Source organism: Tripterygium wilfordii, chromosome 4 (assembly GCF_013401445.1).
Source record: "Tripterygium wilfordii isolate XIE 37 chromosome 4, ASM1340144v1, whole genome shotgun sequence".
Taxonomy (NCBI): domain Eukaryota; kingdom Viridiplantae; phylum Streptophyta; class Magnoliopsida; order Celastrales; family Celastraceae; genus Tripterygium; species Tripterygium wilfordii.
Window position 1 is genome coordinate 12395930 of NC_052235.1, and position 15543 is coordinate 12411472.

At 35.5% G+C, this 15543-nt stretch overlaps 1 protein-coding gene across 2 annotated transcripts; it reads right to left on the reverse strand.

Annotated features, from left to right (window-relative positions):
• Window positions 1–8188: 8188 nt before the first annotated feature.
• On the reverse strand, window positions 8189–13033 carry LOC119997302. Of its 2 annotated transcripts, XM_038844216.1 has the most exons (4): window positions 12557–13029; window positions 9890–12322; window positions 9488–9802; window positions 8189–8368 (listed from the first exon to the last, which is right to left on the reverse strand). In XM_038844216.1, exons 2-4 carry the CDS (start codon window positions 10705–10707, stop codon window positions 8320–8322), a joined length of 1182 nt encoding a protein of 393 aa, XP_038700144.1. In that variant the 5' UTR covers window positions 10708–12322; window positions 12557–13029; the 3' UTR covers window positions 8189–8319. The 2 variants fall into 2 exon arrangements, 1 of the variants encoding a protein (XP_038700144.1); XR_005467990.1 differs by lacking the exon at window positions 8189–8368 and having other exon boundaries at window positions 9755–9959; window positions 12263–12322; window positions 12557–13033.
• Window positions 13034–15543: the final 2510 nt, after the last annotated feature.

Consider the following 15543-nt stretch of genomic DNA (forward strand, 5'->3'; position numbering starts at 1 on the left):
AACTCCTAATATAAAATAAGCTTTAAACTTGTACAAAAACAGTGATAATCAAGGAAGAAATATATACAAAAAAGAAAGAAAAAAATAAAAGCCTATTCTTGTCAAAATTTTATATTTATAGTACATGAAAATTAAGGTGTCCCCAAGTCAACTATCCAAAGTAAAATGTGTAAATTATTGTAAGCTCATCCATGAGCAACCGCATCATATATTTGTAAACTCATCCTCAATCCTATTTTAGAGGATATAGATTAGAAAAATGTCAAAAAAATCATCCATGAGCTCTTCTACCCATTTCTCTATTTTAGAGAATAAGGGGAGAGGAGCTACAGTGATAAAATATTAATATTATATTTTTTAATACTTTTATTTTTAAGTTTTTTATGCACGTACAATTCATACACCTTGATGATGAGCAGAAATGTCCTAGCTGGATAGGCTATCGCTCGACTCTGTTAGCGTCTCAGTTGATCGGATCAAAAACTACTAATTTGTTGTTCTTCTTTGCACAGGTAATAAACGTGAACTACGGGGTCCCCGAGATTTTCCTGAAGGGAAACTCCAATGCTCAAGTCACTTCGGTAGTAAGAAAAACTAAGGAGACTGCTCGGTATTGAGAGCTTTCTCTTTAGCTAATAGTAGAAAGTGAAAAAGTCAGAGAGATTTACCTAAGTGGAGGTCCCTTTTTATATGTTTCGGATGTAATTGTTAAAATATGTGTACCGACCTAACACAATACCAAAACCCAAAATAGCCATTGCCCTTTGTCTCTAACAAAATCTCTTGACCATTGCTATGTATTGTTGGGGAATTACCCCCAATGATTCTTCCTAAAGAACTATCAACAAACCAAAGAGAAATTGAACTTGAGATAATTACACAATCAACAAACACAATATTTACGTGAAAAACTCCAAACTGGAGAAAAAACCACAAGTAATGTCAGAGACAACCAGATAAACTTTTACTATATGAAATTGTTACAATCATATTCTCAGTGACCTCTCTCTACTCAAGAAAACTCAAGATCCCAAGAACCCTAAAGATTTTCAATAAGCCCCAATTCAACCTATTCCCTCTAAGATTTGACATCTTGAACTTCTTACAGTCTCACACCCTTAAACCCTATTCGAACCCTCAAGTGACAAACCACAAGGTTTTACCCAACCTTGCGCCCTCTCTCTCTCAGCCGCCTCTCTAAACCCAGAGAAACAAACAATAAGAATTAGAGTTAGTAAACCTAGAAACAAGTCTACTATTTATAAGCTTGTACAAAACTTAATTAATCCTAGCCAAGCTCGACTTACTAATTCTAATCTAACTAGAGTCCAATTTTATTGATCAATTCCAACAATCTCCTACTTGATCAAAAAACTTTCATAGCCTTCGCTGTAAGTATCGTCTTTACTGATAGTCACAACTCTCTACACCAAGAATCGTCCTCCATAACTTTTGTTATACATTGTCTTTACTGATAATTGTACTCCACCATAATAAAGTATACCACTCAAAACTTTACCGTTTCACGATTTCTCCTTTTTCTTTTTTCGGCTCATGTCGAAAATAACTTGTTGAATTTTATGGTGTAAGAGCATCCACATCAGATTACCTCAACATGGATTTCTCAATAAAATAGGAAACGATTATAGAGAACTTGTCAAAATAGAGCTCTGTATCAGATTACCTAGACCTTCTTTATTTTACAGAACATGAACAGTGGTTCCCTACATCTAGAGAATCACTATTTACTTCCCTAAACATAAAATAATACTTTTTATTACTTTACTCTCTCTCCTCTCTCCTCATTTTTTTTTCCACATCTCTCCTCTCTCTCCTCACTCCTCTCTTTCTCTCTCCATTCTCTCTCCTCACTCCTCACTTTTTTTTCTCTCTCCTCTATCTCATTTTTCTCTCTCTTCCTCTCTCTCCGACAACATCTCTTCTTCCCTTGATCATGAAATCAAGCCAAAAAAATAGTTAAACTTCTCCAATTTTTAATAACATTAATTTATTATTTTAAATAACATTACTTGATTAATATTAAATATAATTAATCTATTGTTTTAAATGGAATCAATTTATTATTTTAAATAGAAGTAGTTTATATTAATAGAATAAACAAAGGAAAGAAAAAGAAATATTATTTTAATACAATAGAGAATATGATATGTAATTTGATGTAGTATTGGTTGGATAAGGAATCTGTAAAATAGGGGAAAGTGACATTTTGTCTGTATTTTAAGGAATATGTTAAGGGAAACTGATTCAGGTGCTCTAACCCCCATGTTTAGCTTTTCCGGGAGTTCTTTACCTCCCTGACATCCTTTCCACCATGCACACTACATCAATGCCCGCATGCACTTGTTGTTAGAAATAGTATGCTAAAGGCCATTATTTTATGTAATATTCAAACTCGATTTATTTATTTGAATAAAATATATTTAGCATTTAAAATGAGAAAAGACATATTGGCATCAATGTCTTTTATTCTATATGGTATATGAATTGGTGTGTAAAGTCTAAGCTTGCACACGGAAGATCAATTCATAAGTTCCTATCGAATATAAGTAAGCGATCACAGCTAAGACGAAATTGGACAAACCGTCGGCTTGGCTGTGGTATAGTATTTCAGTATACCTATCTTGGTTACGGAGAGCTGCAAAGCTTGAACTTACTATACCAGTACACTTGGAGTATATTGATCAGGACTACGTGTGAGTCAATTTTCCCAGTCTGACTATATGGAAAATTGTACACTCACACAAGACGTTATAGAATTGTTCATATTCTTAATTTATTAAAGATTATTCGTACATGTGCATTTAATGTACGGGACTTTGATTTACTAAAGGGTGAAGTCTTTTTGTACAGGCCCACAAACACCAAGTGAGTTAGGTCACCACATTAATTGTGCGATGGAAAATAATCTGTTAATAAAATTCACGTCCAATTATGGATTGATGATACCCTCTTGAGAATGCTTATAGGATTTGAGATTGTGTCAAAACCCTGCAGGTGGATTTTAATTAATCCGACACATTCAAATAAGTTAAGCAGTAAGCTCAAGGAAATATTTAAAGATGTCAATTAAATATTATATGTCAGTGGCATATTTAATTGACAGGTATGTGTAACTTAACATGAGGAATTTTATGAACAAGTATAACGAAAGGCTCAGATTTAATTTGAGATAAAACGGGGAGTGCAATTATAATATTTTGATGGAATATATTATAATTTATGAATTATAATTATGTCCATGGGTTTGAGCTGATAATTAAATTCATAGGAAGCACAAGTTTTATTTTTCTTAGTTGGTCCCCAATGTAACCCAGAAGCCCAATACTAGAAGATACAGGAAAACCAAAACGGACCGGAATTAGGAGAGGGAAAGGCTTAGGGGCCGGCCCACCTAGGGAGAAAACCCTAGGTGTGGCCAACCCTATAAATACACACATAGTGTGTGTTTTGCTAACACAAGTTTTGGGACACCAGCTGGCCTGTCTACTCTCTAATCGTTTCCACTAGTTTTGGTTTGTGTTCTTCAAGTTCTTGGAGAAAAGAGACCACCCTCTCAATCCAAGTTTGGGAATTAGTGCATACGGTGGGAGATCCGTAGGTTTGAGCTTAATAATAAACTTGCTGACTCCATCCTTCGTTCCTGATTATTAGAGATCAAATCAGATCTCAAGGTAAATAATATATGCAATTAATTGATATATGGTTTATGCTATGGTGATTAGTATTTGATCAAAAAATTTTCAAACTTGTCTAGTTATCGTTTATGTCTATGAGGTCCCTATACACTTCCGCGAGTTGCATGTTTCCAACACTTGTGGACCCGCTTTCAGTAACCCATCATCTTGTATGGCAACCTAAAAATCAATCAACATGCCAAAAGGATAATCAACCTCTTATGGTGAAAAGAGACTCCACCGTCAAGGACAATATGAGCATCTCTATCTACTGATTTGGAGCTTTTAGACGAACCCGCTCCTCCTTGAAAATTTTTCTTCTTCAGGTGATTGTCCACACCTTATGCTCCGATGACAACTACAGCTATCCCTTTAAAGCTCCTCCAGGTGATAACTCGACCACCAAAACTCTACCCGGTAACATCCTCATCACCTCTGGCCAACTTCTCCTCTTTGAGTTTTATCACCCATGCACACCTGTTTCGGTACACCACAATGCTGATGCACCTCTCTGTGCCCAATACCTCATTGCTCACTTCGATGCTTCACACACTAGCCCTTGTGTAACCCATATTGAATTTTCACAATTTTGACTTAAACTTGCCACAAGCCAAAATTGATCCATCTCCTATCAAACTTCTCGATGTCGACATCTAATAATTCTACCTTAAGGAACCTTCAATCTCCCAAGAAACTACACCGTTAAGTTATGATACCAATTGTTGAGGAATTACCCCCAATGATCCTTCTTACTAAACTATCAACAAACCAAAGAGAAATTGAACTTGAGATAACACAATCAACAAACACAATATTAATGTGGAAAACTCCAAATCGGAGAAAAAATCACGGGTATTGTCAGAAACAACCAGAGAAACTTTCACTATATGAAATTGTGACCTCTCTACTCAAGAAAACTCAAGAACCCAAAAACCCTAGAGATTTTCAATATGTCCCAATTCAACTTATTCCCTCTAAGATTCTACATCTTGAACTTCTTACAGTCTTACACCCTTGACCCATATTCTAACCCCAAGAGACACACCAAGAGATAAACCACAAGGTTTTACCCCACCTTGCTCCCTCTCCCTCTCCCTCTCAGCCGCTTCTCTAAATCCCAAGAAACAAATAATAAGAATTAGGGTTAGGTAAACTTAGAAACAAGTCTACTATTTATAAGCTGGTACAAAACCTAATCCTAGTCAAACTCGAATTACTAATTATAATCTAACTAGAGTCCAATTTTATTGATCAATTCCAACAATCTCTTTCTGATGGAGGTCGAGTCCCGCGCATATACAAATGCTCTAGTGTTGGATTTGTTGGAAATTGAAATTTGCATTGGAAATTGAATTTGGTATTAATGTTACAAAGCTTGCAACATTTTTTGAATTTAATGGGATGTTACAAAATATGTAACTGACCTAATAATTCCTATTTAATTTGATATTATTACTTTGATTTTTAGTTTTACTTTGGTATTATATAAGGCTATGTTTAGAGCATAGTTTTTAAAACTGACATGTGCATCGAACTGTGTACATTGAAGGTTTAATGTTTTAAAGGTTCAACAGATATAATAAAGATTGAACCGTTGGTTTATAAATACACAATAAATCAATATATATATATATATATTGCATATTTAAGTATATTATAATATATATATATATATTAAGATACAATATATCATATATGCTTTATATATTTATATTTAGTATATTATATATTATAGTTCAAATTTCTTTCTATCCCATCAGATATGTTGTATATTATATGTAATATAGTAGATTATAAATTAGTGGAGTTTTCTAGGCTCAAATATATTATGTGTGTTTGGTGAAGCGTTGAGGAAAGCTTATAATCTAGCTGTCCCGCTTTGATCCAACGCTTCACCAAACACCTCGTATAAGGTAGCGGTAACATCCTCAAACCGTAGCTTTTTCGGTGTAAAAAATAATCTTCAAATTGAAGATTATTTCAGAGCTTAAACGGAAAGGGCATTCGTGTTTGGCATTGTGTTCTCAAATCGGCACGATCTGCACCATCTCTCCGTCTCATCAGCACCAAAGCTCAAATAGATTTGCGCCAGCTCATCTCTCCGTCTCATCGGAACCAACCGGATCATACTATATTATACAATATAGTATATTATTTTATGTAGGGATGGGATTACTTTATGGTGGGCACACGGATGGGAGTATTTTAGACTCAATTATAGCTTTCTTCTTCCCAAAATTTCTTCACAGTACCAATATGGAGCACAAACCAAAATTTCCTCTCCACTTTCCTTCTTACTCGTTTCCTGAACTCCCTGCTCAAGACAGACTATCAAGAAATTGGGTTATTCCGTATGGAGCTTTTCTCACTGTCATCGGAGAGCCTCACCTCGCTCCAGAAGCTTTTTCTCCTGCCAAGCCCAGCATATTTATCGCTCTGCAAATTCTATTGCTGATGGTCTGGCCTTGTTGGGACGTTTATCCTCAAATGAATCTAGATTTATAAACAATGTCCCTATGAGTCTCATAAACTCATATCTCTCATAATGTATTTTCTCTTCTTCTTAATGAAGTCTTTCTTTTCAAAACAAGAAGTCATTTTCCAATAAGCGTGTTTTACAATTTTATGATTTAATTGGCGGTTAGTTATGGTTCAACGCATAAACGGTCTTTCGCAGGAAATAAACCGCAGAGGCCATCAATTCGTGGGCTGGTCTGGGTTTAAAAACTATAGTTTAGACTTTAGAGGAGAGAAATTAAGTTTTCAGAGAATTCCAAAATTGCTTCCCTCCTTCTTCTCCTTATCTCAATCTATTCTTCATAAGAGAGAGGTACTAAGGATCTTGATTCGCTGCTTTAATGAAAATACATGGGTCATGATTTTACAATTTTACGGTTTAATTGGCGGTTAGTTACGATTCAATGCATAAACGGTCTTTCACAGGAAATAAACTGCGGAGGTCACCAATTCGTGGGCCGGTATAGGTTTAAAAACTATGGTTTAGACTTTGGAGGAGAGAAATTAAGTTTTCAGAGAATTCCAAAATTGCTTTACTCCTTCTTCTCCTTAACTCAGTCAATTCTTCATAAGAGAGAGGTACTAAGAATCTTGATTCGCTGTTACACCATTGTTTTGTGCTATCACTGGTGTGATCAAATAGACCTGGGAGGCGATATTGCATAACAACTACAAGCGCCTGTGATAGACAATAAATCGCTTTAAGGCCAAAGGTGTATACCTCGCCTCGATCTTTGTTTCGTAAGATGATTTCAATTCTACTTTGATCATATTTATATGTGTGAGTGCGACTAACGATTTGATCCTATCAGCCCAAAGGATTTGATACAATTTTGCACTGAGTCTGACCTCTATACCAAACGGACTATACGTAGTTAGAGAACACAAGACTATTGGCTCAAGGTTTGCCTTCCGATAAAATGACTTAAAATTCATGGACTTATAATGTGGAAAAAAAATAAGAAAATAAAAGACTATCACCAGAATGAAAGAGTTTCTATTGAATGAAAATGAAAACAACACATCATTAGAATGCATCAGGAATTTCATTAAAAAGGGATACATCATGAGATGTAGGCATGCTTTATAAGTTAACATAAAGAAATAGCCACAAGGCTTTGGAAAGGAAAAGAAAAATATAAAACTAGTTGGATGGAGCTATGCTAAGAAAAAGATAAGTCGTCGGAGCCATGCCTAAGAAAGCACTATAGGGTTGAAGACGTTGGGTCTGTGTTTGATGTGGGGTGTTTGTAAACTTCTCTTCTTTCTTCTTTAATAGTGTCAAATAATGTCTCTTCTCATGCTTCTCTGGTACTTACTTCACAAACTCTGTCATGACAATCGTGGTACAACTGCCTTGGGATTGCTTGCTTGAATGACTGAGTTAATGGTCTTCAATTGCAACTCTTCTGGATATGGGGATCATGGTAACCTCTATCGTGTTATGTGTCTTCTTCAAGGAGGATGTAGATGTTCTTGGAGGTCGTGGTAATCTCCACTTTGTAGGTTTTCAAGCTTCATACTTGAATATGCAGGAATATGGCTAACGGCAGTCATTCTGTTAATGCTCATGCACGAAAGATTGTATAAAAATGTGTTCTTCTTTGATGTGAAGGATGAACGTGGCTTAAGCTTTGTGGAATTGTGTTTTAAGTGGAAACAAGTTTGAGAGAAATCAGGAACATTCCGCTACCAAACTCCTATTTCTCCTGGACTTTCTTTGAGATAATCTTACTGGAATCTCGGTCGTCATTCTTCAACAAACCACTTTTGAAAACAATAATCCGTTAAGACCATAATTCCCTAATTTGTAGCCTTTTAGACACTGAATCTCGGATAGTCCTGATTTCTGGGAACTACCTCCTAGATTTCAGGCCAACAACCAATCAAAACCTACAAAACGAACAACTATTAGTGTAAAAATGATCATGCTTCTACCAAGGATCACTAAGACGAGTGCATCCACGAGTTGCCTTAACGATGCCGTCTAGTTCCACTTGATTTGCATTCTCTGATTGAGATTGCACTTGAGAATCTCCATGTTCTTCAGCTTGCACACCATTACCCTCTGTAGATGCTTGGCTCTGCAGCCTAGCTTCTTCTTCTGTTAAAATTGTAACTTGGAGGCTCCTTTTTGTTCTTGCCATTTCAATTGCCTACATTATAAACAAATAATCTTAATAGTGAATTTAAGTGAAGAAAATTCTTATACGGTCAGTAAGATCACATACCATATTAAATGAAATGGCATACCTTTATGATCATTGTTATTCTACTTACAAATCATCTTCATCTATATCTTTACCACTTGAATTATTCGGAAAAACATTAGAGGGTTCATTAAGTGTCTCTCCATTCACATCTACTCTAACGAGCTCGATTCCACCATTATCTTCAAAAATACTTTCCACACTTTGAGAATGATATGGCTCATTCTCACTATATGTCTCCATCTCATTTTGTGAATCTACGTTGCCCATGTCAAATAAGTCCCTAGGTTTCACATGGACAACAACACACCAATCACTATCCCTAGGATCTTCAACATAGTACACCAGCTTAGCTTGAGAAGCAAGAATGAATGGTTCGTGCCTAATATGCTCACCAGTGTGTACTAAACGTTTGAAGTTCACAAGGGTGAACCCAAAGGCATCCTTTTTCAAGCCAATGCCAATAGTTGTGTCAACCCAATCACACTTAGATAAAAGAACTTTGAACACGCCATAATAATCTAATTCAACTATGTTCTTAATTCTATCATAATACGTAACGTCCCCAACTATAGGATTTTGATCTCTAACACTTGCAAAACTTGTAGTTTGAGCAGTAACTATGACACCACTATTTTGAGTGTTTAAAAACTCTTCGCGGCCCTTAGTACGAAATTTAAACCCATTAATACTATAACTATCAAACTGTTTTGCCATAATATTTGGTCCTTTGGCAAGCCATCTGAGCTCCTCTGAGATGTTATTTCTCATATTTTGAACCTAACAAATGGTAAATTAAATGTGGTCAATATTTTGAACCTAACAGATGCTAAAAATTTAACAAAAGAGAAAATTTTGGAGGGAAATAAAACTTACATGAGAACTAAATCATGTATGAAAAGTTTCATTCACAATACGATCAATTTCATTAGGAGGTGGTCGACGATTTCGATTACTTCTCCTAACAATTGCTTCGTATTCTATGTCCATAATATTAGAAGTTTAATAGGTATATTGGCTGCATGATAATTAAAGAATAAAAAATAATTATTCATGATTACTCACTTCTGAAACTTGTCGACCTCTTCACAATTGAATAGAATGTATCGATGTGCTTGAATCCTAGAGATCTCATCTAAAATTTCAGATTTTGAACCACCATTTGGTTGTCCTAATGTAGGGAACCATGAAGATCCTTGAGGTGATTCTAAATCATTATTATCGTGCACTCGTCTTGGTCTATTAAATCTTGTTTCTACACCATCTAGATACCTAGAACAAAATGTTAGACATTCATCGGCAATATAGCCTTCTGCTATAGAGCCCTTGGGATGAGCTCGAGCTCTATTACGTACATAAGACTTTAAGTGGCCAAGATACCTAACGAATAAAGAGATTTAGAAATTATAAACTGAAATTTAACGTCAATATGAGTTACCAGAAGTCAAATGTGAAATAATAACATACCTTTCTATGGGGTACATCCACCAATGGTGTACAGGCCCACCCTTTTTTGCTTCATCCGCTAAATGAATCACTAAATGCACCATGACAGTAAAAAAAGATGGAGGAAATATTCTCTCCATTTGACAAAGCATGTGTACTATTCGATTTTGCAAAGTTTCAAGCTCATCCACCTGAAGTACTTTAGAACATAATTCTTTAAAAAAACAAGAAAATTCAATGATAACACAACTGACTCTGTATGGTAATACTACTCGTATGGCTAAGGGTAGTAGTTGCTCCATAATAATGTGACAATCATGACTTTTAAGACCTGAAATCTTTTGGTGTTTGATGTCAACACACCGAGAGATGTTTGAAGCAAAACCATCAGGTACTTTTACATTCTTTAAAAGTTTACAAACTAAAACTTTTTCCTCATTCGACAATGTGAAACAAGCCGGGGGTAAATATGTTCTACTTGACCCACGCAGTTGTGGCCAAAGTTCAGGCCTTATATTTAAATCCCTCAAATCCTTGCGTGCTTTCAAATGATCTTTTGTTTTCATTGGATCATTCAATAGTGTACCTAGTACATTATCACACACATTCTTCTCTATATGCATCACATCTAAATTGTGATGAATAATGTTTTTTTCCCAATACGGGAGGTTGAAAAAAATGTTTTTTTTCCTCCAATATTGAACAGAAGGTTTACTTGTCGATCCACTTTCGGTAGGTTGCTTTCTTTTTCGACCTAAACTAGGTGGTTTCTTCCCTAAAACAACATCTAGTTCCTTCACTTGATCTAAAACTAATGAACCTGATGGTGGAATAGGCATTGGCCTAAGTTCAGTCCCTCCAACAAAAGATCATGCATCATACCTAAAATTGTGAGCTTTTGGTAACCATCGTCTTGATCCTAAGAAACAAAATTTTTTACTGTGTTTAAGCCGCCTAGAATCAGTGTCGTAAGTACAAGATGGGCATGCAAGTCGTGAGTGGGTATTCCACCCAAACAAGTTATCGTACCCTGGAAAGTCACTAATTGTCCACATCAAAGCTGCATGCAAATGAAAAAACTGTTTCGTTGAGGCGTCAAATGTATCAATATCAACATCCCACAACTCATTCAAATCTTCAATTAATGGTTGTAAATAAATATCAATGTCATTACCTGGCATTTTTGGGCCAGGTATAAGAGTTGACAATATAATGTATGTTTGTTTCATACACATCCATGGAGGCAAATTATAAATAATTAACATCGCTGGCCATGTGCTATAAGAACTGCTCATATTACCAAATGGATTAAAACCATCACTAGCTAACCCTAATCTAATATTACGAGGTTCGGCAGTAAAATCTGGATGTTGTGAGTCAAAGGCTTTCCACGATTCAGAATCATCGGGGTGCCTCAACAAACCATCTTTATAAGTGCGACCTTTATCATGCCATCTCATATCCTCAGCTGTTTTAGAAGACATAAACCATTGCTGCAACATGTTTTTAAGTGGAAAATAACGCACTATTTTTGCTGGTTTTCTTTTCTTCTTTTTAGTCCTAGAAGTTGTGCTATCTTCGGGTGCCCATCTAGACATACCACAAACTGAACATGATTCACACTTTTTTTATCTTTGAAATACAACATACAATCATTTGGGCATGCATGAATCTTTTCATATTTAAAACCTAAATCATTAGTGAGCTTTCTAGTTTCGTAGTATGAGTCAGGTATTTTAATCCCTGGAACTAATCTTTTCAATATTTTCAGTAATCTATCAAACGAGTTATTACTCCACGAACTAATAGTTTTAGTATGATAAAGCTCTACAATAAATTCAAGCTTTGAATATGTCGTACACCCTGGGTACAACTCGTCATTACAATCTCTAAGTAGATCGTAATATTTATTACTTTCGAAGTTTGGTGTTTCATTGAAATTTGACATATAAGTATTCCAATAATTGGTTCTTGTGCATTTTCATTATTCATTTCTGTAGGACCATAATTGTAACGTAACAAATCATCTACCATGTTTCTAATTGGAATGTGTGTGTGTGATGTCGACTCAATAGTGGTACCACCAACTTGAGATGCAGTATTAGATGTATCTCTCTCACCATGACAAAACCAAGTTTTGTACCCTATCAAAATTCCATTACAAATCAAGTCATCATACACTTCATTTCTATATTTTCTATAACTATTAACACAAGATTTGCAAGGGCATAAAATTTTTCCATTTTGCGGAATATTTAGAAAAGCAAAGTCAAGAAATTGAATTACACCATTTTTATATGCAACACTATTTTGTGGTTCATCTATCCAACTTTTATCAATCATTTTTAATCAATGCAACTATTACTAAATAGTAATACTTAGTTAGGAAATAACCTTTCAAGAGGCACCAAATGTCCAAATACAACACCACTCCTGAGCCACAAACACTGAACCCTGCAGCACAAAGCAAAACAAAAGTCCTAAGCCACTGAAATCACACAAACACTAGAGAACCAAAAAATATATCAGCTGGTCACACCAAAAATAACAGTTGATCACTACAATGAATATCATGGATATTATATTGATCTTTCAAGATCTGCCATAAAATCATGTGCATGAGTGCAAGAGTCACAAAAACTAACTAATTAAGCTATTGTTGTGGTTTTGAAGAAATCAAACACTAACCTTTCACTCAATCACGTACACTGTCAGAACAACAAAACAGAGTTTGAAAATAAGTAGACCAAATCATATCTTAGGTGGGGAAACCATGCAATATCTTAAGACCCAAACCAGAGAGGTGGAGAGAAAGACACAAGGGCCACACGAATGCTTCGGATCCTACACCAGATGAGCAACAAATGCCTAATTCTCTCACATATATGTTTATTACTATGATATTAGCAACAATAGCAAGGAAGGTAGATCTGACAACACATATATACACCTATATGACTTTACTAGCATAACCCAACAAACCACATCGAAAGCACACAAAGCAGCCAATATTCAACCAAAAGAGCAACAAAACCAACCAAATCCTAAGAAAACCCTAATCTATTCTCTGAAAAATCATTCAAAATAGCCTAATCGATAAATTCAAAAAAATACAGAGTGGGTGAGAAAGAGATGTAGATCGAGCAAGAGAGTTAGATCAATAAATTCAAAAAAATTCCTGAGTAAAATCGTAGGAGATCGAGTGTGAGAGAGGAAAGCCTAGTGAGCAAGAGGGTGAGCGAGCAAGAGAGTTAGATCGAGCGAGCAAGAGATGTAGATCGAGAACGCCACAGAGTGAGTGAGAAAGAGATGTAGATCGGCAAGCTAGAGAGTGAGGGTGAGAGAACGTAAAGAGTGGCGAGAGAAGTGATAATGGTCTCTGAGAGGGTAAAACACTTTTCGTTAAAACGTGCCTTTGAATAATGATTTCAATATAACGGCGGTTCAAAAATTGTCGTACCTAATTGTCACTGTTTGAAATTAAGTGACAAATTTTTAAAACCGCTGCAAAAAAACCGCTTCTATATGTCCAATTTGTTGTAGTGAATAAATGTGCCGATTATTGTTGTTATATGATTTTCGGGTCTTTAATTAGGCCTGATTTTTGGATAATTTACTAAGTTTTAATTGGTCAAAATTATCTGATCTTGACAGTATAAACTTGCTTGTTTTCCACGGAATTGAGACGCTCTTTTGTGATTAATGCTATAATTATTGCATTTATATAATTTAATTTTTTTTATTCCCTTGACATGCATACGTTAGTCAACTGTGCATTAAACATGGTGGATATCATTAGAACCGATTCGATATCTGATTTAATGTCTGCTACATCAATTCAAATTTTGTGCCAAGATTGCATCTAAATTTACTTGTGAAGTTAATTGTAATTGTAATTGGGAAATGACAATGTGTGTACTTAAGGCACTAGATAAGAATAAAAAAGATGCGTTGAAATCTGGAAAAGACTTGTATTTTAAGTTTAAAAAATTAGGTGAGAGAATATTCATCACACATGACATACCGTGGTTTGCTGTAATAAATCTTTAGCAACTGCCCTTAGGGCAAACATTATCAATACCCATTGTAATTAAGTGAGGACTAATTACATGTGCAATTGAGTGTGCTTAATTACTATTTTTAATAGTGTATTGTACATATATGGTAGGTGACTTTGATAAGACTATAGGTTTAATTGCTATGACTCACGCCACATCGTTTTAGCTATTATTTATTCTTGTTTGTATACGACATCGTTTCAATGCCTTATTCTTCTTTCTTTTAATACATACGACCGTTGGTTGCTATCTCTAGGTCGCATCCAGCTCAGTTTGTGACATGTATATATCTTGTTCTAGATCTCCTTCTGTTGTAAGCTGTTTTCAAATCAATGAACAACTTCTACGCTTTCAACTAAGCTTTATTTTTTCACTCTTATGGTATCGGAGCAGGTTGTTTATGGCCCATACTATTTAATAGCTTCTCAGGTAATACTTTTTATCCTTCTTCCTTCTCTGCTTCAAATCTTTCAGTTGTTCCACCTGTGAAAATGACACAATTTCAAAAGTCTCAATTAACTTTCCATCAATGAATTAGAGTCAAAATCCATTTGGCAACCCCTTTTACTTGACTCACTCGGATTTTACCTCGGATCTAATTTCTTTAACCTTGACTGGGAATAATTTTCACTTGTGGAGCAACCAACTAGAGATGGCATTGAAGGCAAGAAACAAAATGGAATTCATCAATGGAACCCTAAAAATGCCAGGAGAGACAGATCCAACCTTTCAAGATTGGGTTCAGTGCGACAGTCTTGTGAAGAATTGGATAACTAATTGTGTCTCACAAGATATTATGGTAAGCATCTCTACTTCAAGGACTGCTTTTGATTTATAGACAGACTTGAAGAATAGGTATTCTACTTCAAATCCAGCCAGAGATTTTGAATTGATTAGGCTGATATTCAATATCAAGCAAGGAAGTTCAATAGCAACAGAGTATTATGCTCATTTGAAAGCTCTTTGGGACAAATTGGACTAATATAAGGAACTTCCTTTTTGCAAATGTGGAGGATATAGCAATGAGGTTGATAAAGTGGCACAGATTCAACGAAACAAGGACAAACTACTACAATTTCTCAAGGGATTGGATGACGCATATGAGCATGTCACCAACCAGATCTTGTTGATGGATCCCTTGCCAGATGTTGGTAAAGCCTTTGCTCAAGTTGGACAAGTAGAAAGAAAAGTCAAAGTGAATTAAGGCGGTAAAAAGCAATAGACACAAGACATGAATGTTCAAGATGCAATGGCTATGCAAGTCTCAGGTTAGAACACTAACACTGTGGGAAGGGGGTATAAAGGGGCAAAGAAAGAAAAAATGCTTTGCAAGTATTGCAGAAAGACAAATCATACGGTTGATAAGTGTTTCAAGTTTGTTGGGTATCCTCCAGACATGGACAACCCAGCAAAGAGACTAACACAGCCAGCATCTAGATTCACTCATAAGAAGAATTATTCTATTAATCAGGTTGACGCAAACATGCAAAACTCTCAGACATCTTCATTGCCACTATCTGGAGATCAGTGTCAACAAATTCTGGAGTATTTAAAAGCAAATGCTAGAACTACAAACAACTAAAATCATGTTTCATCTGCATCTGCAGTATGAAGTGA

Excerpts from the sequence above, each read along its gene's own strand:
- LOC119997302 (XM_038844216.1), bottom strand. The coding sequence starts at position 10,707 with ATGCCTATTCCACCATCAGGTTCATTAGTTTTAGATCAAGTGAAGGAA. Across the intron at positions 9,803-9,889 it reads TGGATGTACCCCATAGAAAG|GTATCTTGGCCACTTAAAGT; the intron begins GTATGTTATTAT and ends TTTATTCGTTAG. Across the intron at positions 8,369-9,487 it reads GAGGTCGACAAGTTTCAGAA|GCAATTGAAATGGCAAGAAC; the intron begins GTGAGTAATCAT and ends TTTATAATGTAG.